The sequence below is a fragment of the Peromyscus maniculatus genome, chromosome 6 (assembly GCF_049852395.1).
Source record: "Peromyscus maniculatus bairdii isolate BWxNUB_F1_BW_parent chromosome 6, HU_Pman_BW_mat_3.1, whole genome shotgun sequence".
In the NCBI taxonomy this organism is placed as follows: Eukaryota; Metazoa; Chordata; class Mammalia; order Rodentia; family Cricetidae; genus Peromyscus; species Peromyscus maniculatus.
This window is the reverse complement of record NC_134857.1, coordinates 115,079,134-115,102,354: the sequence shown is the minus strand read 5'-3', so window position 1 is coordinate 115,102,354 and position 23,221 is coordinate 115,079,134. Positions and strand designations below refer to the sequence as shown.

The following is a 23,221-nucleotide window of genomic DNA, read 5'->3' as shown; positions in this document are numbered from 1 at the left end:
AAAGCCCTGACTAGCAGAAGGCGTCTTTAGGGGAAAAGCATCCAATTAACATTCAATAGCAAATAACCACAAAACAGAGCAGCTAACCCGGCAGGACATGGGTGCTTCAAGTGACATCTTGAAGGAGCCGCTGAATTGATGAGTTTGATGAGGACATAAATGTGAAGAAAAGGGATGCTGGTGTCTTAAGGAAGGATTGTGGAACCAATGCCAGGCAAATGCAATCTAGCAAGTATGTGAAGAGAAAAGCAAGGGCATGTGTAATGACCCTGGACATTCATGGAGCATCTGAGACAGTGGCCTTTCTTGACCATGCAAGATACAGATACAGAGCCCCCCTCAAGACTTAAACAAGCAGGCTCTCTGAGAAGCCAGGGCATGAGACCTGGGAGACAGAGGAACCCACTTAGGAGTATAGACCTCTCATCTTCACTCAACTTGTCATATTTGGCTGATGTCTGAACCTCGTGACTATTAGTCATCATAGAAAATACAATAAAGCAAAAATATAGAACCCTCTGGTATTGGGGGAATTCCCAGGAGGGTATGAGGAGCCAAAGGGGAGGGGATGCACTTCTGTGAAATGCTGAGCTGCACATGGAAATGTTTAGGCATTTTTGAAGCATGTCCTTTTACTCAGTGTATGAACATCATGTCTACCTCACTTAAAAACCTTCTGCCAGCATTCCATCAAGAGCAACAGTGAAGCCCTGAGCTGTAGGCTGGATTGTTTCTCATCAAAGTGTGTATGAACTCCTTGGGGTTAACATTGGCGTAGGGGATTGTAAAGAGCAAATCGTGACCTTCCCTGAGAAGTCTTTCTAAGTGAATGATTTCAGGGCTTGTTTAAAAATAAAAATGACTTCCCATTGTTTCGGAGGAAGAGAGCTGGGCAACTAAGATTTCCTGAACTGTTCACTGTCTTTACATGAGGGAAAGATGGGGAGAATTGCCTGGGTCAGGGACACAGACAGAACTGGCCTGAACCTAGGACCGTTTGGTCTCCAGCCAGGATGGGTGCCTTTGGACTTCATGTGTTTGGTCAGACTTAAACACTTTCAGAGTCAGGTGGGTGTGCCATCAGTGAGTGTCACAGCCTGAGAAAGGCAGTAGGAGAGGAAATGTGTCACCTCAGATCAGTATATTTTGCAGATTTAAAACATGATAGGGCCAAAGAAAGCCATGCACAACAGCTGGATTCAGTCTTCAATTCTAATCATTCCTTGAAATGTTTTGTTATTGTCATTTGTTAACCCCTAGTTAACTATTGCCACTGTATTTTATTCCAGTGTCTTACACTTAGCCATCATCCACCTTCATGCTCAGCTTGTGAGGGATCTACTGGAAGTCACGTCTGGTTTGATCTGTGATGACATCATCAACATGAGAAATGATCTGTATCAGGTAGGCAGAAATCTCAAGGCAATCACTGAATTAAAAAGCATTAATTTCCAATACATCTGTGTGCTGTTTTTAGTAATGATAAGAAAAGGAAACAAAACCTTTTGTAGGTGATATCTTAAAAGTGTCTTCAGTTTGGAGTGTTATTTTATAAATGAGAAACTCTGGATCGTGAGTCTGATAGCAATAACCCCACACTGAAATTCAGTACCCCTCTGGAAAAGGCGAACTCTAAGCTCTAGAATTCAGAGTTGATACTGTTTGGAAGGAGAAACTAGAAAAAAAAAAAGTCACAGCTATGAAGAAAGTCAAGTTGAAAAATCAGTACTTTATAAGAATTTTGAGTCTGGTGAGAGGTACTTGGACAGCTGTATCAGGTAAAGATTCTGGAGTCAGAGCACCAGGCAATGGAAGGTTCCAGGAACAGGAAGGAGGCCCTCAGTAAGCAACTCTCTGAGCACCAGTGTTCTGTCCAGCTCGGGTTTGAGTTAGGCGGGCTGCCAGAGACAGCATCATCAGCTGAGGCCAGCTGGAGATTTTAGGGTAAAGCAAAAAATAGAAACTCCACAGGTAGAACCAAAGCATAGGTTTGGGATGCTGGGAGCCAGGCCAGAGCCAGGATGGCGGCCTGCTCTGAGGGCTCCCTCCTCTGCTCTGAGGGCTCCCTCCTCTGCTCTGAGGGCTCCCTCCTCTGCTCTGAGGGCTCCCTCCTCTCCCTGCCCCCTCCCATTCTCCCCAGCCCTCAGGTCCCCTCTCTCTGGATCTTGCCCTCTTGTTACCTTTTATGTTACTCTTTGCACTCCCTTGACCAGTGTCCTTCGGATTGCCATGGCCAGGGTGGGGTTGGGATCGCCCCCAGAGCTGAGAACGCACCCTGCCACCAAACTGCAACCACACCACTCTTTTTAAAACAAGTCATTTCCACTTCTTCATATCCCCCCAGTTTCTTTCTCCCGGTCTCTGTCCCTCTCTCTCTCCCTCCCCTCTCTGTCTCTTCCTATCTCCCTCCCTCTCCCCCCCTGCCCCCACCTCAACTGTGAAGCCCAGGATGGCACTGAACTATCTATCAGTGTCCTACCTCAGCCTCCTGAATGCTAGGATAGATAGATGGGCATGTGCCACAGTTCCTGGCGTGCGATCTCATTTTAAAGAAAAAAATTCATTATTTTAAAGGAAAAGAAAAAGAACTGGGGAGATGGTGTAGCCAGGTTCAGTAGCACTCCCCTGTCATGGCAGGAGTGGGGGTGGGGGTGGGGGGGGGATCTGGCAGTATGCAGCCAGGATCAAGAGACCCTGCCTCAAAGCAAGGTGGGAGGCAAGGACCAATACCCACGGTTATTCTCTGACCTCTACGTGCACGCTGTGGCACACATGTGCCTGCACCCACACACAAAAGGAAAGAAATTAACTGTATACACACACACACACACACACCCCTAAAAATTCATTTTCTTTTAAAGGAAATCATTAAATTATTTATTTTCAATTCAGCATTTTAAAATTACTTTGCAAATTCTAAATTGGAGACTGGGAGTGGATCTGTGAGAATTTTTAACTAGCATGTGTGCAAAGCTTTGGGTTCGGTCCCCAGCACCAAAGAAAATGCTAAAACATTGGCCTGTAGCTCTCGGGAGGTCTTCATCCGAGAGCTGTCCTCTTAGAGGAACATGACTGCTTTCCACAGCACTCCACACTTTCCGTCTACAGTGAGTGAGATAAGGGGAAAGCTGGGGGCTTTCACTGAACCTGAAATAACTAGGAAAAGAGTTATTTTAGCTGTGTACGTCAAGAACTGTTCCTCCACCTTCCACGACGCCTTGGGGTATTAGAGGTATTTGGAACGTCATTTGGCCCCAAAAGTTTCATTTCCCAAGCTTTTAGGCCAACTGCATTTTTGCCCATCACAAGGATAAGAATAAACTAGGAAGAGGATGTTGTGGCTCCCCAGCCCTCCTTTCAAAGACCGCTCCCTCCACCGTCTGGAGGCTGGATTCCAGGAAGCCCTTCTTCTGTTGACAGACAGGATCTGCAGAAGCAGGCTCAGTAGGGTTACAGCTAGGCTGGCTCTATTGTGTGGGAACCAGCTTTCCGCTCGCTCGGGAGCCTCTGCAGTGTGCTGAAGGCAAAGGCCTCTCTGATTGGGAGCTCCTCGGGTCCCCCCCATCCCCTCTCACACACACCACCCCATCTTTCCCACCGTGCCACCACTTAGTAAACAAAACCTCTTAGTTCCCTGCGGTTGCCCTTGGCTTCTTAGCCTCAAGCACATACTGACTGACAGGTAACTTTTTTCCCTCTGGTAACTGTTGGGTTTTGTTGTTGGCTTTGTGGAGTTGTTTTGTTCTTGGGAGAGGGTATTCCTGTGTTCAGGGCTAGCCTGGAACTTGATAGATAGCCTAGGTAGTGCTGGGATTACAAATGTATGTCCCCAACACCCAGCTTATTAACTGTTTTCTTTTGATATTTGGGGTGTTTGTTTGTACAAGATACATAAGCCAGGCTAGATTGGAACTCATTGTATAGGCCAGAATGGCCCCAAATTCATGGCAATCCTCCTGCCTCCACCTCCCCAGAGCTGGAATTATAGATGTGTACCACCACACCTAACTTAATTACTATTCTTGACAGAAAGCTATACAGTTCTCCAAGTAATTTGGATTATTTGTAAGTTATCTTGGACATTTTCCCCAAAATATCATTCACTAATCACAGTGCATTCCTGTGAGCATCTGTCATGATCAAATCCCTGTCCCCAGCACTCTCGAGAGACACATCCACGCCACAGTGGCATAGAAAGGACTTTTCTGAAATCATCTTTAAGCTATGGTCTCTTCTTGCGTTTGCCCAGGGTTTGGCATGGCTTGTTTTATTTACGTAAATTCCCATAAGATGTTTTAGGGCATTTTCCAATCACTTATTTTTGTTCTGTGTTTTTAATTATTGTAAATTCAATATATGCATAATTTTTAAATAGCATAAAATGATATATTTTAAGAACTCAAAGTTACCTTGCCTAGAATCTGACAGGTCCCTATTCCCAAACGTAGCTGTTATGTTTATGGGAAGAGTCCTTTCCTGAGTGTTGACTACATACATGTGCATTTGAATGACATGTATTTTTAGTATATCCACACAGTCCACACTATTGTTTAATATATATACATATATATATATATATATATATATATATATATATATATATATATATCCTTGCATTAGCCTTTCCCTTAATTTTCAGTATAAAATAACTTACAGATTCATAGTTATTGCAAAATTAAACTAAGAGCCTATATATTTCCTAAGAGTAAACTGGAAGTTCATTTACCTAGTTTCCCCCACCAGTTATATCCTGCTTAACACAATATTACAGTTAGAAAACTGCAACAGGTACAATCCACATATCTGAATCAGATTTTACTAATTTTGCATGCATGTACATATGGATAGCTAGCTCTGTAGGTTTTTTTCCCAAGCCAAACATGGTGGTATAAGTTTGTGGTTCCTGTTATTTGGGAAGCTGAGGCAGGAAGAGTCCTTGAGCATAGATGTTCAAATGCAGCCTGGGTGACAAAGAAGACTCTGTCTCTAAAATGAGTGAATAAATACATAAAAACAGTCATGAGCACACTCGCAAATGTGTAAGCAGCCTTATACTGGATCCCTGTCTTGGCTCTTTACAGCATTTACCTGTGCAGTTCCATGGACAGCTGGTTTATTGTCAGTGATTCCAAAGAGAATGCTGTAGTGCCCCTAACCAGCTGCTCACTGTTCACCTGGATTGCAGCAAAGGTCTGCATCATGTCCTCCTGTAGGTTTGTGTCAGAAGTTGGGGTACTAGGACAGTTTGAGCACTGACCTCCAAAGACAGATCCTAAGGATTCCTTGAGCCCCACCCTTTACAACTATTGAAGATATAATCCTGGGGGTTAGATCTAGAAGCCTAAAATATCACCATGGCAACTTGGGTCTTGGTGGCCCACCTGCCCCTGCTTCTAAGCCAGGAACTGTTCCCTGCATGGGAGGTTGGGCAACTCCTCACTGCACAGCTGGACTTCATTGTGATGCTCTTGTGAAGTATGCAGGCTTGTCCTGAAGGAAGTGTTACTCTCTATCTGCCATCTCCAATTCTTTGACAGACACGTTCATGGTTGTGTTAGCCTTGCTCATTTCTGAAAACAGTTTTGCATGCATCCTATTTGTATCCATGGAAGCACAGCCTTGTGGTCAGGAAGACCTTTCGTTACCTGTTATGGACAGTAACTGCGATTGGTTTTTGCCTGAGCTTTCTTTGGGAAACTGTTGCATTGTCCTAACTAAGCCAACTAGAATCCCTAGCACCTTTGATGAGGTTAGGTATAGCTTGTAACAGCAGACCTCTTGAAGCCAGCCTGCAGCATTGTGTTCTAATTTAGCAAATGTAGTTCCAGGCCATTGTAGAAGGATGGTACCCGTGTTGATTTTTTTCAATAGTCTATTTACATTACTTCATTAAAGTCACAACTCTGGTTGGATTTGATAATGTACAGAATTACCAGCTGTAGATAGAGTCCTATCAGAAACTCAGGGGAAAAAAAAGCCTAAATTTGCTTCTAGGTGAGTTAAAATGTCAACAGTTTAGCCGGGCGTGGTGGCGCACGCCTTTAATCCCAGCACTTGGGAGGTAGAGGCAGGCGGATCTCTGTGAGTTCGAGGCCAGCCTGGGCTACCAAGTGAGCTCCAGGAAAGGCGCAAAGCTACACAAGAGAAACCCTGTCTCGAAAAAACCAAAAAAAAAAAAAAAAAAAAAAAAATGTCAACAGTTGGACTGTGACAAAGCAAAACCACTAAGCATTTTAAATTATCCCATACTCCTGACTGTTGCATGCCGCCTCCCTCCTTGGGCCTTGGCGCCTGCCCTGTGAAACAGGAAGCTCCTGACAAAGGTCAAGAGTTCATCTGGGAGTGACAGATGGCCCACAGCCATACTGCAGTGACGGCTCTGAAGCCAGCGGCTGCACATGTCCACAAGCAACCAACGACTCTCCTGCCCCTTCTCTACCCAGACACCTTTGCACTTGGCCGTCATCACCAAGCAGGAAGATGTGGTGGAGGACTTGCTGAGGGTTGGAGCTGACCTGAGCCTTCTGGACCGCTGGGGTAACTCTGTTCTGCACCTAGCTGCCAGAGAAGGACACGATAAGATCCTGAGTGTCCTGCTCAAGAACAGGAAAGCAGCACTCCTTATCGACCACCCCAACGGGGAAGGTAAGGGGCAGTTCCTTGCTACACAACCTTCCCATTCCGCTTCTACACAGTTGCGTGGCACTGGGTAAATGTGTGTACCTTGACTTGGACCCACAAATGCTGTCTTGGCCAGCTGGAGTTCATCCTGTCTCGTAACTGTTTCTGCTGTTTACCACGACAAACCCCTTTAAAGGTGATTTGGAGTGTTACTCAGTAAGTAGAAAAAGCAAGCCCGAGCAAACACTGGTCTTAAACTATATAAAGCATCATTTATACTGAGAATGTGCTTATTTAGTAGCTTGGTATCTCCTGTGAGCATAATAGGAGCTTGTGGCTTCTAGAAGCAGAACAGTGGCCCTTCAGAGCCTTTGAAACATGTCCTGAAAGAAACCGGAAGCGCCGCAAGCTAGGGGCATCCCTCCTTCCCACAGTCCAGTTTTGCCAGTCCCGCCCACATCTGTATCTCTGCTTGGCCTTAGGTCTAAATGCCATTCACATAGCTGTGATGAGCAATAGCCTGCCATGTCTGCTGCTGCTTGTGGCTGCCGGGGCAGAGGTCAATGCTCAGGAGCAGAAGTCTGGGCGCACAGCACTGCACCTGGCCGTGGAGTACGACAACATCTCCTTGGCTGGCTGCCTGCTTCTGGAGGTAAAGGACATACTTGTGCTCTTGAATTAAATCCCAAGGGAATTTTAGGGAAGTCTTTTCAACGCATGACGCCAGTGCCAGCTGTGCTGTCAGTAGTCAGCTCTGCTTAGCATCTGTACGTGAGTTCAGAGAGGCCACTTCCTGCATCCCCAGCTCCAGCCCCACTCTCTAACTGGGGACTCCTTCACTGGCAGGGCCAACCCAGTATAGCTACTGGGCGAATGATCTAACCTGGGGGACCATGCAGATCGGGAGGCAGAGACAAGGGGAGAAGAGAGCCCCCTGCTAACTCTTTCTTCGTGGGCGGATTTAGGGCGATGCCCACGTGGACAGTACCACCTATGATGGGACCACACCTCTACATATAGCAGCTGGAAGAGGGTCCACCAGACTGGCAGCTCTTCTCAAAGCAGCAGGTAAGATGGCCTGGCGGTCACTGATGGACATTGACATCAGCCAAGCAAACTCTGCCCGAGAGTGCAAAGCTTCCCTCTGCAGCTGGGATTCTGCTCCTGGAGAGTGTGAGCGGAGAAAAACTACGTGGCTGGTCACAGTCACAGCAGAGGCTCTGCTTGGCCTGGTAATCCTGGGCTTACCTTGATGGTGTGTTTGTTTTCGTTCTCTGATTCATCTGTCTGTGTTGTGTTTGGGTTATTCAGGGTGAGTCAGTGACTATAGACTTTTGAGCTGTATGTAGTCATATCACAAGTCCCCAGAAGAAAAAGATGTAAATATTTCCTTTTGTAAGAGAAGTCTCTTAGAAGCTGAAGTCATAGGAAAAGCCAATGAGCCATGGTGTGTTCATATTATTGTGAATGAGACATTAAACCCTGCTAGCGTTCACTGCCTTTACTATGTTCCAGGCACCACGCTGGCATCCCACATACACTCCTTTACCACATTTAATCCGAAGTAACTCTTTGAGATAAGTACTGTTGTTATTAATCCCATTTTATCTCTAAGAAGACAGACTAGAAAGACAAGCAGGCCCACTCTTCAGTGTCCTAGACAGCTGTGAGTCACACCTCCACAGCCTGGACCTGCAGACATTTGTCCTCTACGCTGTGCTTCTTCCTACTCTGCTTGGGGTCCTCAGGCAGTTTTCTAGTTAGCTCTCTAGTCCTGTAAAGCCTACGGAAATATTCCAGCTCATCTTGTGTCTCCGGTGCCTTGTGCATTTGCGTTTACACATGGCTGATGAGATTGGCATTTCTGGCCTGTCAGGACAACCTAATATACTTCAGAAGTTGTTTTGGAAAAGATCTGTGGAAGGCACATCCTTCATCAAGTCAAGCGAACTGGATTATATATGGAGTGTGTGGTAAAGACAGAAGAACGAAGTGGAATAAGCAGCAGCCTATAGCTCCTCCTTAGTCAAATTGAACTCTGTTTTGCCCAAGGGGCCCCGGTTGCGATATGTATGAGTCATTTTGGAAGTCACTGATTATATTGAAAAAAAATGTTGTCTCTTAAGCCAGACATTGTGGTACACACCTGTAGTCCCAACACTCAGGAGGCTGAGGCAGGAGAATTTCCATAAGCTTAGGCCAGTTTGGTCTACATAGTTCTGAGCCAACCAAAGATACATACATACTGTCTCAGAAGTAAAAACATAATTTAGAAATGTAAAAGTTTAATTAAATTCACCATGAAAGTATAGCAAATAATAGCTTGTGTGATGCAAAGAAAATCAGACAGAGCCTAGCCCTGGCGTCCCCAGGGTCCTGAGGGTCATGAAGGTCACAGGACTGTTCAGGAACATGTGGAGCCCTCCGGTCTTCAAACCCACTTCTCCACCATGCTCCTGGCCATGTGATGCCTGCATTATAATAGAGCGTGCCAGACTGCAGAGGGCAGCAAGACGGCACCGTGCTGGCCCAGGTTAGGTGTTCTGCCGGCAGGACTGAAGCCAATTCTTCATCCCATAAAGCTGTGCTGAGCCTGGCGCTGTCCGATAAATACTGAGCTGAGCTCTGACAGAGTAGCCAGGAAGGCTTTAAGAGCTAACTGGCACTAACATTTGAATTACTCCTTCTGTTTCCTTGCTGAAAGCGGAAGGACAGGCTAGATTCCCGCGATTTGTTAGCACATTTTTTTTTTCCTATAACAACACATCCTACCTAGCACAAGGTTCTTTTGGTGTTTATTTTCCTGTTGCTTAAAAATTAGGGGCCTAAAATGGCTACACCTAAAATTGACCATGCTGCCGTAGACATCAAGCAGATGGGCTGTTCTGAGCAAGCAAGAGAAGAGAGTGAGATGTGTGCATGGGTAGATGTAAATTTGAAGATTCAGGACTTAACCCCGAAGGTGCATCCCGGCCCCTATAAATTGCGGCCTACTAATTCTTAGATTAAAATGCATCATTCAATCAAATACATCCTGCAGAGTTGCAAGTCAGAGTATTTGAAGTCTTTTATTTGTAATGGTGTCCTTGGCTGTAGAGGGCACCCTTTGATAGCTTTTCAGTAAAAGTCAATTAAAATTTAAAAAGTTGTTGTAAATTTTACTAGAAATAAAAAATTAACCTGTAATCTCCTCTATGAGCTAAAGGAAATTGCCCTTAGAAATGTGACCCCTGTGTGCAGTTGGAAGTTGACAAGCTTTGCATTTTACATACACTGTGTTGCCTGACTCCATAGGAGCAGACCCCCTGGTGGAGAACTTTGAGCCTCTCTATGACCTGGACGACTCGTGGGAGCAGTCTGGAGAGGATGAGGGGGTGGTGCCAGGCACCACCCCCCTGGACATGGCTGCCAACTGGCAGGTGAGCTCTGCCCAGTCCATCTCACGGTGTTTTGGGGGAGCCAGTGGCTCAGGAATGTTAAAAACAGATGGCCCTTCTTGGCACTCTTCTCCCTAAAGAACAAGCCTTTGCATGAAGTCTGCTGAGCAAGAGGCGTGTTTATCTTGAAATGCCTAGCCATGAAAGATCTAGGTCAACTGAGCCCTAGCTGTAAAGTTGTTTGCTTAATCAGATCAGGGTTGAGGTGTGAGAGGTTAGAAAAGACAGAAGTCACAGAAGAATTACCTTTCCTGTGCACGTGACAAGAATTCTTGCCATCTCCGTCACGCTGGTTTGCTCAGAACTTAGATGCAGGCTTTCTGAACATAAAGATAAACTGTGGATTTCCGTAAACATATTGAAACCCTTCCTTTGAACTCAGCTGAGCTTAGACCTAAAGGAGAGAGCAGTCAGTAGGTCTTTGGGCCGAGAGAAAAGAGCCAGAGGGCAGAGCAGGCAGTGGAAAGAGCTGAGACAGTCAGGTTTGTAGGGATGCGGCAGCTCCTCTACACTGTCTGTGCACCTCCTGGGAGCCCGCTCGCTGGACTGCATGGCCCTACAGGGAACACAGAAGACTGACCCACTGTAGTGCCCCGTGACGTTCCTAACCTGTGCACCATCAGCAAAGGAACTTCAGAGAACACCTGGAAAACCTCTGTGGTTAAGGACTTTTAAAAGTCACTTCTGTGAATATTTTCTTATGTTTTTCTATCCAACAGGTGTTTGACATACTAAATGGGAAGCCATATGAGCGTGTGTTCACATCTGATGACATACTACCCCAAGGTGAGTTGTGACAGAACAGATTCTCTCAGCCAGTGTAGCCCCCATGCTGTGGTTTACGGGAGGAGAGGGAAGCCAGCGTGTTTCAGGGTGTGCTGCAGAAGGTTCAGTTCTTATCTCAGAATCAAAGAGCCCCGGTGTGAAAAGCGGAAAGCTTGGTCCTGATCTGATAGAAGCATAGACTGCTGCTGCTCAGCTGGGGCTCTGGACTTTCTAGAAGCTTCATTGCTTCCGTCAGACGTTGAGGGAACAAAAGGACAGTGATGGATCCTCTCAGGCTGGTTGTCCCTGGAAGGTTAAAGCAGCGTGTCTCTTCCTTAGGGGACATGAAACAGCTAACAGAAGAGACGAGGCTACAGCTCTACAAGCTGCTGGAGATCCCTGATCCAGACAAAAACTGGGCCACTCTGGCTCAGAAGTTAGGTCTGGGGATACTTAATAACGCCTTCCGGCTGAGTCCTGCTCCTTCTAAAACGCTTATGGACAACTATGAGGTAAGGCGCCACCTTGCCATTTGTAGTTACATGTGTAACTATTCGTAGTTGACTGTTAGCATCACGGACCAGGGTACAATCCTCTCCCCTTCGTCATGATTTTGTTGAAGAAAAGCAGCCATTGCCTAGGGCACTGGGAGGTGAAGGAACCCAGGCTGAGATGGAAGCCTGTCTTCCTAAGGAGACCGATTACCTACCTCTAGACATTGCCTGTTTTCAAATTCTCAGAGCCTTCCTACAAAAAATGCTACTGACCACATAACTGGGATCCCTCTAAGCTAAGATCTGGGATCCCTCTAAGCTAAGATCTGGGATCCCTCTAAGCTAAGATCTGGGATCCCTCTAAGCTAAGATCTGGGATCCCTCTGAGCTAAGATCAGTTTACACAACCCCTGTTTCCAAGAGGGAGACCCAGGGCCGTGGGCTCTTTGTTCTGTGTGATGACTCCTACTGGAACAATTCTAAACCAAAAAGTAGAAAAACACGGGGAGATTATTGTGCATGAGGCTGTCCTTGTTAACTGCTGTCTCCCCTGGTTTCTGCGCATAGACATCACTGCAAGAAAGCAGTCTCCCTGCCTCAGTGGACTCATGAACTTTTTTCTCTCTCTTCCTCTCTTTTTTCTTTCCCTGTCCCTCATCTTCTCTATCTCCCTCCATCTCCCTCATCATCTTCTCCATCTCCCTCATCATCTTCTCCATCTCCCTCATCTCCCCATCTCCCTCATCTCCCCATCTCCCTCATCTCTCCATCTCCCTCATCTCTCCATCTCCCTCATCTCCCCCATCTCCCTCATCATCTCCCTCTATCTCCCTCATCATCTTCTCCATCTCCCTCATCATCTTCATCTCCCTCATCTCCCCATCTCCCTCATCTCTCCATCTCCCTCATCTTCTCCATCTCCCTCATCTTCTCCATCTCCCTCATCTTCTCCATCTCCCTCATCTCTCCATCTCCCTCATCTTCTCCATCTCCCTCATCTCTCCATCTCCCTTATATCTCCATCTCCCTCATCTCTCCATCTCCATCATCTCTCCATCTTCATCATCTCTCCATCTCCCTCATCTTCTTCACCTCCCTCATCTCCATCTCCCTCATCTCTCCATCTCCCTCATCTTCTCCATCTCCCTCATCTCTCCATCTCCCTCATCTCTCCATCTCCCTCATCTCTCCATCTCCATCATCTCTCCATCTCCATCATCTCTCCATCTCCCTCATCTTCTTCGCCTCCCTCATCTTCTCCATCTCCCTCATCTTCTCCATCTCCCTCATCTCTCCATCTCCCTTATCTCTCCATCTCCCTTATCTCTCCATCTCCATCATCTCTCCATCTCCATCATCTCTCCATCTCCCTCATCTTCTTCACCTCCCTCATCTTCTCCATCTCCCTCATCTTCTCCATCTCCCTCATTTTCTCCATCTCCCTCACCTCTCCATCTCCCTCATTTTCTCCATCTCCCTCATCTCTCCATCTCCCTCATCTTCTCCATCTCCCTCATCTCTCCATCTCCCTCATCTTCTCCATCTCCCTCTCCATCTCTCCTGTGATTTCCTGGTGGTTTTTGGTCTAAGACGGAAATAGAACTTAAGCACTGTATTTCCTCAGATACTCCTTTCCCTGCCCTTTCCAGACCTGCCTGGCCCTCTGGAGCAGACACAGGGAAGAAGGGATAGATGTTGATGTTTGTAATCTGCAAAGGGGCTAGACCACACAAACATACTCTCCATTTTCCTACCAGGTCTCTGGGGGCACCATCAAAGAGCTGATGGAGGCCCTGCGACAGATGGGCTACACAGAGGCCATTGAAGTGATCCAGGCAGCCTTCTGCACCCCGGAAACCACAGCCTCCAGCCCCGTGACCACTGCTCAGGCCCACCTGCTGCCTCTCTCATCTTCCTCCACCAGGCAGCACATAGGTAAAGAGGCTGAGAAATCGCCTTTTGCTCTTGGGCAGGGTGTCTGTGCTCTGTGATATGGTGCCACAGTTCCCTTCCCCAGGCTTTTCCTGGACATGTCGTCCTACGTGGCACACCAGCCAGTCTCCGCCATGCTCCCACACACATGAAGGGGCAGCTCCCACAGACACTCACACTGGTACATGGGTCACTTGCATTCCCAGGAAACATTGGATATGGGGGCTGAAGAAACACTATTTCTCATACTTGTTAAATTTAAAGTGAGGTTCTAAGAAGGATGAGTAGCCCTGGGTTCACAAGACAATAAGCATAATGTATGCCCTCCTTCCATGCCACCCGACTTCATGTCCTCCACCTCCTCCCTCAGGTCCTCCTCCTCCTCCCTCAGGTCCTCCACCTCCTCCCTCAGGTCCTCCACCTCCTCCCTCATGTCCTCCACCTCCTCCCTCAGGTCCTCCACCTCCTCCCTCAGGTCCTCCACCTCCTCCTTCAGGTCCTCCACCTCCTCCCTCATGTCCTCCACCTCCTCCCTCAGGTCCTCCACCTCCTCCCTCATGTCCTCCACCTCCCTCAGGTCCTCCACCTCCTCCTTCATGTCCTCCACCTCCTCCCTCATGTCCTCCACCTCCTCCCTCATGTCCTCCACCTCCCTCAGGTCCTCCACCTCCTCCTTCATGTCCTCCACCTCCTCCCTCATGTCCTCCACCTCCTCCCTCAGGTCCTCCACCTCCTCCTTCAGGTCCTCCACCTCCTCCCTCATGTCCTCCACCTCCTCCTTCAGGTCCTCCACCTCCTCCCTCATGTCCTCCACCTCCTCCCTCATGTCCTCCACCTCCTCCCTCAGGTCCTCCACCTCCTCCCTCATGTCCTCCACCTCCTCCCTCATGTCCTCCACCTCCTCCCTCAGGTCCTCCACCTCCTCCCTCAGGTCCTCCACCTCCTCCCTCATGTCCTCCACCTCCTCCCTCAGGTCCTCCACCTCCTCCCTCATGTCCTCCACCTCCTCCCTCAGGTCCTCCACCTCCTCCCTCAGGTCCTCCACCTCCTCCCTCATGTCCTCCACCTCCTCCCTCAGGTCCTCCACCTCCTCCCTCATGTCCTCCACCTCCCTCATGTCCTCCACCTCCTCCCTCATGTCCTCCACCTCCTCCCTCATGTCCTCCACCTCCTCCCTCAGGTCCTCCACCTCCTCCCTCAGGTCCTCCACCTCCTCCCTCATGTCCTCCACCTCCTCCCTCAGGTCCTCCACCTCCTCCCTCAGGTCCTCCACCTCCTCCCTCAGGTCCTCCACCTCCTCCCTCAGGTCCTCCACCTCCTCCCTCAGGTCCTCCACCTCCTCCCTCAGGTCCTCCACCTCCTCCCTCAGGTCCTCCACCTCCTCCCTCAGGTCCTCCACCTCCTCCTTCATGTCCTCCACCTCCTCCCTCAGGTCCTCCACCTCCTCCCTCAGGTCCTCCACCTCCTCCCTCATGTCCTCCACCTCCTACCTCAGGTCCTCCACCTCCTCCCTCAGGTCCTCCACCTCCTCCCTCAGGTCCTCCACCTCCTCCCTCATGTCCTCCACCTCCTACCTCAGGTCCTCCACCTCCTCCCTCAGGACCTCCACCTCCTCCCTCATGTCCTCCACCTCCTCCCTCATGACCTCCACCTCCTCCCTCAGGTCCTCCACCTCCTCCCTCAGGTCCTCCACCTCCTCCCTCAGGTCCTCCACCTCCTCCCTCAGGTCCTCCACCTCCTCCTTCAGGTCCTCCACCTCCTCCCTCAGGTCCTCCACCTCCTCCCTCAGGTCCTCCACCTCCTCCCTCATGTTCTCCACCTCCTCCCTCATGTTCTCCACCTCCTCCCTCATGTCCTCCACCTCCTCCCTCAGGTCCTCCACCTCCTCCCTCCAGCCTTCTCCTTCCTTTGCTCTCCTCCACACTCATGGTCCTGGTTTGTTTTCCCATATCAACAGTTCCACCTGTCATTCCCCCCACCAAAACATACATCTGTAGGAGTAGATCTCAATTAGACCATGAACCCTGCATTCCTTATCGTTTTGTTAGTCTACCTTACTCAGCCATTTCATGCTTTCTCCAACCCGATGCCCCTTTCTTCTTGCCCACCTGTATCCTAGCCACAAGACTCCGTTGAAAACAGAAACAGTTAGCAGTCTCTCATCTTTGCACCATGCCAGTACCCATGTGGGAGGTCTTCCATCTGGGCTCAGCAGGTTGTGTGTCTGCCCGCGACCTGGGGCATCTTCCCCTGGGGCCCTCCCTCTCACCTTCAGCAGGTCCCAGCTACCTGATTCTTGCCTCTTTGTTCTGTATTATCCGTTCCTTCTCCCGCCTGCTGTGGAGAGCTACCTACTTATCAGCTATCATTTCCTCATCCTTAAAAACATAAATCAGAGAAAATAGAACAACACTTCCTTTACCATCCCTAGCTGGGTTCAAGCTTCTCCGAAGAATGGTCTTAAAGCTGCTGCCCACCTCGTCACCTCAGTCCCCACCTCTCCTAGACCTGCTCTCCTCACATGGGCTCACATGTTACCAGATTGGCCACCACCCTGCTCCTCTCATTGATGCGTCTGTCATGGCCCCCTGCTCTTCAGTGTCCACTCGGGGCTTCGTCACAGCACGTCCACCTTGCTGCCTCCTCCTCTCTCTGTTTTATAGGCAGGCATAGTCCTAAGCAACCTTCTCTGCAGAGGTGTGTATTTGTGCATGTGTGAGGTTTGTGTGTGCATGTCCGTGTGTGTGCACTTGGTTTCCTTAAGGCTTTTCTATACACGTCTGGTTTACCCTCCTCTCCGCGCCGCGGGCCCCCCCCCCCCCCGTCCCCCTTCCCGTCCCCACCCCATGTCCTCACTTGCACTCTTCCTCCCTGTCTTCCACTCCCATGTGTGTCCTGTCACCCTCCCTACCCTCTTCCCTCCTTGTAAAGCCTCCTTTCCACGCCTCACAGGCCCCTTTCTAGTTTCCTGGCCGCTACCCACACGTACTCCCACATACATACACATATGTGACTGTTGGAAGCTGGGATCCACACGTAGGAGAGAACATGCGATATTTATCTTTCTGGGTCACCTTGAGTAGTGTTTTCCAGTTCCATCCATTTCCCTGCAGATTTCATCTTTCTTGGTGGCTGAATAAATCCTATTAGCTGCACACAACTCTTTACTCTTACACAAACTCATATTGGCCACATCTGTCAGAAGCATAGCCCTCTTCCAGAGGAAGACAAAATCTGAGAGTTGCCATGGGCATTTTCTGGCACTCATGTTCAGCCCAGCAGCTTTCCTTCCCTTCGTGACGGCTGCCTGGTCCAGCCCTTCCTCGTTTCTTGCCTGAACTCCAGCAGTGGCCGTTCCTTTGCTGACCTCCATCTGTTCTCTGCACCACAGTGATGGGACATGACAGGGCTCCTATCATAATTAAAAAGTAAATACTCAGCAGCTAGGAGGATGACAAGTTCGAGAGCCTGACTGTTTCCTCCTGCATTTGTGGAAAAGCCCGGAGGGTGGCGAATGCCTGTAATCCCAGTAGCCGGCGCATGGAGGAAGAAGGGACAGCAAGAGAGGTGGACTTTGGACTCCTTGGTCAGCCTCAAAAGACAAGATGCAGAGTAATCAAGGAAGTCACCGGTGTGACACTCCACACATGGGCACACTTTCCCCAGGCACACGAGAGTGCTGATACTCCACTGTTGGGTCCCAACTCAGAAGGAGGCAAGATTTGGTTTGGGTCACAGTTTATAGGTTCCATGGGCCGTTGCCTTCAGGTATGGCAAAGCCTTCACCATGGTAGAAGCACATGGCAGAGGAATCCTGTCACTTCACGATGTTTGGACAGCACAGAGAGATGGGGAAGAGCCAGAGGCCCACTGTCTCTTTCAAGGCCACACCCCCAATGACCTAACTTCCTTCTTTGTGTCCCTCCCTTCAAAAAGTACTACCTCCAAATAATATCACAGGCTGGTAACCAGGCCTTTACTTAACACACAGCCTTTGGAGGACATTTTAAGATCCAAACCATAATAGACATCAAGCCTTTAAAACACTCCACAGTCTCTATTATATAACAGATAGCAGACAAAGACTATTGATTGGAGTTAGCACCAGGACAACACTACGGTACTGTCACTGAAGTCTCAGGTCTGACGTTAAGATTCAATGATGATAATTAAGCATTTGCTTAGTGTATGTTAGGTTTTTGTTTCCTTAGTCACTCTGTGCAGAGAATAAACTGGTCTGGTCAGATCCCCAAGGATACTTTCCAGCAAGTAAAATTTAAGTTTTTAGTATAGAGACATTTTTACAAAACAGCCTCAATTTCTTGCACCAAAATTTTTTCTAGGCAATGTGTATTATTTAATAGCTCATACAGCCCGAAGAGAAATCTCCGTTTTGGTTCCTACTTCTATTATGAATTTATTTTGTCTTATGTTCAGCAGTTTTCCTGGCTGTAAAAAAGTAATAGAGCAGTTAGGAAAATATGCCTCATTCCTAAGGGGGAAATAAGTATATTCTTAATGAAGAGAAATCAGAAAGGATTCCAACAAACAGAAGGCAAGATTTCAAAAGGAAGATGTCCTCTTGGCCAATTCTGACTCAGCAGTTTTTAATGTCATTTGCTATCTCCTGCCCTTCACGCCACTGTGAGCAATGCTGATGAGCATGGGTGGCCAGGTGGGATGTGGTGGCTGGTGGAAGCTAGCAAGCACATCCCTCTCCGCGGTAGTCCACAGAAGATCCAGGGAAGGGAGCCCCACTGCTGTGGAAGATGGGTGTTCTAGCTTTATTAGAATACTGTAATACAACACTCTGACCAAAAGCAACTTAGAGGAGGAAAGGATTTATTTTCACTTCCGGGTTACCATCCATCATTGAGGGAAGTCAGGACGGCAACTCAAAATCAGAAACCATTGAGGACTGCTGCTTGCTGCCTCATAGGCTCATGTCTAGACAGCCTTCTTGCATGGCCCAGGACCACCTCTCTGGAAGAGATGCTGTATATGGGAGGCAGGCCATCCCACCTCAGGTAACAGTGAAGACACTCAGTCCCCTCTGATGTCTGGGCAGTACCTCAACTGAGACGCTCTTCTCAGGTGACTCTGGGCTGTGCACAGTTGACAGTTGAAGATAACCAGGACAGCGGCGGCAGGGCGGAACAAAGGCCTTGCCTGGGTGTAGCCAAGCCTCTAATGAACTTGTGCTTTGTCCACAGATGAGCTCCGTGACAATGACAGCATCTGTGACAGTGGTGTGGAGACATCCTTCCGCAAACTCAGCTTCACAGAGTCTTTGCCTGGAGACAGCTCACTGCTATCTCTAAACAAAATACCCCACAATTATGGGCAGGAAGGACCTATAGAAGGCAAAATTTAGCCTGCTGGCCGTTCCCCACACTGTGTAAACCAAAGGCCTGAATTCCACTGCATCAATCCAAACGAGGAAGGCCGAGCGAATCCAAAGGTGCTGGAAGACAACCGGCCACCGGGTCATTCTTGGTTTCATTCAAGGCCTTCTGAACTTGGCTCCCTTCCCTGGTTCTGAAATGAATTTTAGTTGTCACATACAGATGGTATCTAGCGATCCCAGCACTCAGCTGTGGCTTGGGGGAGGTGGCTTGAGCTTTTCCAGCTGCTACTGGATTACACTTGCTTTGTGTTGTCGCTGCTGTCCCTCTGCTGGGCTCCTGCTGTCATTAAAAGTGCCCCTGTCCCACCCCGTGTTCTCTCTAGCCGTCTGCAGTACAGTTGTGCATTCAAATTAAGATCAAGGAAAAGGATATTTTTAAATGAGTAACTTGATGAGTAATAAAAAAAAGACATTGCTTTTTCTAATGTGGTTTATCTGTGATTTAAAAAAGACACATGAACTTAACAATATTTAAGACATGCTACAATCAATGCTGAAAATACTATTTTCCCCCTTTTCTGCATTTTACTATTGTAAATATGTTTTCTAAATCAAATACTTTAAAAGAAAAAATGTTGGATTTATAAATGCTATTTTTTATTTTACTTTTATAATAAAAGGACAAGCACATTGTTGACCTCATCTTGTCTGATCTCTGCAAATACTTTTTCAGAGGAGTCCCTGTAACTGGGATCAGTCCACAGCCTGTTTATTACACCCACATTCTCCCCTGTAACTGGGATCAGTCCACAGCCTGTTTATTACACCCACATTCACCCCTGTAATTGAGATCAGTCTGTAAACTGTTTATCACATTTACATTCTCCTTTAGACACATTTTTTAAGCTAGAAATGTGCAAAAAGACAAATATGGAAAGAAAAGTGTTCTATCCCAAGACTGAAGTTGAGTTTGGCAAATTCTGGCCCAGGAAACCTCATCTGGACACAGCAGTGACATTTTCCATTCTGTACATTACCCCTCTCCAATGCATTCTTTCTGTCTCTGTGATGTTTAACATATCGAAACTTCCACATATCTTCTGGATATGGCATGGCCGTTACATTCATGAGCACATAGTAATTATGGCTGACTTCACAAAACATGTACAAGATGTGACCCTTCAACCTGTAATGGGGAGGGACTCATGAGTGCCACCCCCACACACAAGTGCAGCTGGCCATTAATGGTTGCTAGGGAAGTGAGGAGTCATTTCTGCAGATCCCTGGGAGACTGGCTATGGTAGTGCTGGCTTCATCTCCCTCTATCCACCTTCTCACAGCATCAAGCTCGAGGTATGCCAAATAGACATCTTGTGAGCCAGTGCCCACATCAGAGTCGGGATCCCAGAAAATTCCAGCTGCATGGATGTTGGGGAAAAAAAAAAAACAGGATGATTTTGCATATGTTAAGTCACATAGTCTTAAAAGTAACCCAAATGGGGGTGGGGACAAAATATTCCCAACTTACAGAGAAGAAAATGGAGGCTTAGAGAGCTCAGCCTGGTTGTGGCTAAGGTGCTTCTGAGTTTATAACCAGATATTGAGCTCCTAGGGCATAATTTTATTAGGACAAGAAGATAAATAATGATTGAGTCCATCAGTAGGGATTTGGTATAAGATTAAATAAAATGTCAGTGATTAAGAGGTTTTTTTTGTTTTCCCTTTTTAAATTTATTTATTTTGATTTTATGTGCATTGGTGTTTTGCCATGGGTGTCAGATCCCCTGGAACTGGAGTTACAGACAGTTGTGAGCCACCATGTGGTTGCTGGGAATTGAACCCAGGTCCTCTGGAAGAGCAGTCAGTGCTCTCAACCATTGAGCCATCTCTTGAGCCCTCAATTTTTTTTATTAATTTTTTTCATTTATTTTACATCCCAACCGCAGTTTCTCCTCCACCCTTCTCCCATTCCCTCCCCCCACCTCCCTCCTCACTGTCCCCCTCCCCAACCCACCCCTCCTCCACCTCTGTTCAGAAAGGGGCAGGCCTCCCATGGGTGTCAACAAAGCATGGCATATCAAGTTGAGGTAGAGACTAAGCTCCTCTCCTTGTCTTAAGGCTGGGCAAGGCGATCCAGTATGAGAAATTGGTTCCTGAAAGCCAGCCAAAGCACTAGGGACAGGCCCCAGTCCCACTGCCAGGAGTCCCACAAGCAGCTCAAACCACATGACCATCCCACATTATGCAGACTTATCCCGTGCGGGCTCCCTAGCTGTCAACCCATAGTCTGTGGGCTCCCATGAGCAGGCCAGTTGTTTCTGTGGGCTCCCTTGTGATGACCCTGACCCCCCTGCTTGTACAATCCTTCCTCCCACTACTCAACAGGATTCCTCAGGCTCAGCCCAGTGTTTGGCTGTGGATCTCTGCATCTGTTTCCATCAGTTACTGGACGAAGGTTCTCCAATGACAGTTGGGGTAGTCACCAATCTGATTACAGGAGAAGGCCAGTCAGGCTACCTATCCACTATTGCTAGGAGTCTTAGCTGGGGTCATCCTTAGAGATTGATGTGAGTTTCTCTTGCAATAGGTTTCTACCTGACCCCGAAATGTCACCCCCCACATCAAGACATCTCTTTCATTACTCTCCCCTTCCATCCGCCCCACAACCTGATCCCTCATATTCCCATCCCCATCTGCAGATTTACCCAGGAGATCTCTTCTATTTCCCCTTCCCTGGGAAGTACAAGTGTCCCCCTTTGGGCCCTCCTTGTTACCTAGTCTAAGAGGATAACTATTTAATAAACCAATATCCCAAGTGGCTTAATCACCAATTAATCTGAGTCCTTCCCTATCAAAATTTCCAGATGTATGAAAATTTAAACCGTAAGAATATTAGACATACTACTAATCATGGAAAATAATCTGGAAGTCAAGAGGCCCTTTTAATCAAGACTTTATTCTGTGGTATAAAAACAATCTTAGAGTACATCACAAATAAATGGAAACTTGTTAAAAAGAAAATTCTATCTTCTATTACATTACCATTTCTCTGTCCTGACACACCCCTGTTATTCTGAGTTTTGAAAACTATAAAATGAAAAAGAACTTTTCTAGTGTTCCTTAGTACTTCTTGGAACAACCTTGCCTCCATCCCTCAGCCAGGTCCTCTCTGCGGCTGTTGGCTGCTGTGTCCCACAGCATAATGTCAATAGCCATCCCACTGAGAGAGAGAGAGACCATCTCTTCCTGAGTCTAGGCCGCCTGTGGCAAGGCAGTAAAGATGCAGAGTGACTTCCAAACTTAGGTCCCAACTTCTGCCAGCCTCCCTGGGCGTTCTCCTGGAACTCAGTTACCACATTCAGAGGGAGCCAAGCAGCCACATAGAGAAGCCCAGCACCAGTGTTGAGCCAACAGCCTTAACCAAGATCCTAGCCAATGCCAGGCAAGCCAACCTCTCAGCTGCCAAGTGACCCTGCCTGGCCTTTAGGCTGCCTCAGCAGATGCAGCCCATGATAGAGCCAGGCTGTTTTGCTGTTCTGCTCAAATGACAGGTTTGAAAGCAAATTAAATGCTAGTGAGGGTTTTAAGCCCTGGGTGTAAAGTGGATGGCAGGTTTCTTGTGAGACGTGAGGCAGTTCTCCTACCAGAAGTTCAGCATTAAAAGATACTAACTTAAGACAGGCAATGGTGGTGCATGCCTTTAATCCTAGCACTCAAAAGCAGAGGTAGGCAGATCTCTGAGTTCGAGCCCAGCCGGTCTGCAGAGCAAGTTCCATGACAGCCAGGGCTACACAGAGAAACCCTGTCTCAGAAAGCAAAAATTAGATAGATAGATAGATAGATAGATAGGTAGATAGATAGATAGATAGATAGATAGATAGATAGATAGATAGATAGATAGATAGATGATAGATAGATAGATAGATAGATAGATAGATAGATAGATAGATATAGATATAGATATAGATATAGATATAGATATAGATATAGATATAGATAGATAGATAGATACATAGATACTGATGTGAGGGACACCAACCAGAATAGCATTTCTAGTCTTTAATAAGCAGTTTTGGCTCCCCTTTGTTCCAGAAACTTCTCCTTCCTACCCAGGTCTCTATGCTAGTTCATAGGAAGGCAGCCAGCACTGCCTGCCTCCCAATGGAAGGAGAGTCCACCTTTGCGCCAGCAGATGGGGATAAATACCAGAGGCAGTGTAGGTGATCAGGTGGGAAGCTAGAATGGCCTGAAATAAGCTCTGCGCCGGAGCCCGTCTCACAGCAGGCCGCCACTCAAAAATAGCTTCCTCAGAACTTCAGTCAACCTTTGAGGTTTCTGTACTCGGCAGGCATAACCCAGACCTTTTCAGGATCCGCAGCCTTTCTTCTTCTGCAGAAGGAAGCCCTGCCATTGTTCATTTACCCACCTGGATCCCCTACGGCAGCTCTCTGGCAACACAGACATTGCGGTCACCAGCTCAGAGTACAGCCCCAAAACCTGGTAAGTCTTAGCGGAGAAAAGCGAAGGGGAAGGAGCCAGCCAGAGTGAGCGTCTTTACACAGCAGCCCCTTTCCATCAAGAATTACTAATCATTCTCAACCCGTTTCTGATACAGAAACAAAGCT

General features: G+C 47.7%; 1 protein-coding gene across 1 annotated transcript in view; it reads left to right on the top strand.

The window, feature by feature from the left end:
* The window catches only part of Nfkb1 (nuclear factor kappa B subunit 1), a 117,119-nt gene extending 97,821 nt beyond the window's left edge, over positions 1–19,298 (top strand). Inside the window, exons 17-25 of the mRNA XM_076575033.1 lie at positions 1,290–1,404; positions 6,444–6,645; positions 7,104–7,273; positions 7,587–7,689; positions 9,916–10,040; positions 10,778–10,844; positions 11,163–11,335; positions 13,075–13,252; positions 18,463–19,298. Coding sequence (XP_076431148.1) covers positions 1,290–1,404; positions 6,444–6,645; positions 7,104–7,273; positions 7,587–7,689; positions 9,916–10,040; positions 10,778–10,844; positions 11,163–11,335; positions 13,075–13,252; positions 18,463–18,623 — 1,294 coding nt within the window. The 3' untranslated portion in view covers positions 18,624–19,298. The remainder of the gene's footprint in view (positions 1–1,289; positions 1,405–6,443; positions 6,646–7,103; positions 7,274–7,586; positions 7,690–9,915; positions 10,041–10,777; positions 10,845–11,162; positions 11,336–13,074; positions 13,253–18,462) is intronic.
* The last annotated feature ends 3,923 nt before the right edge of the window (positions 19,299–23,221 follow it).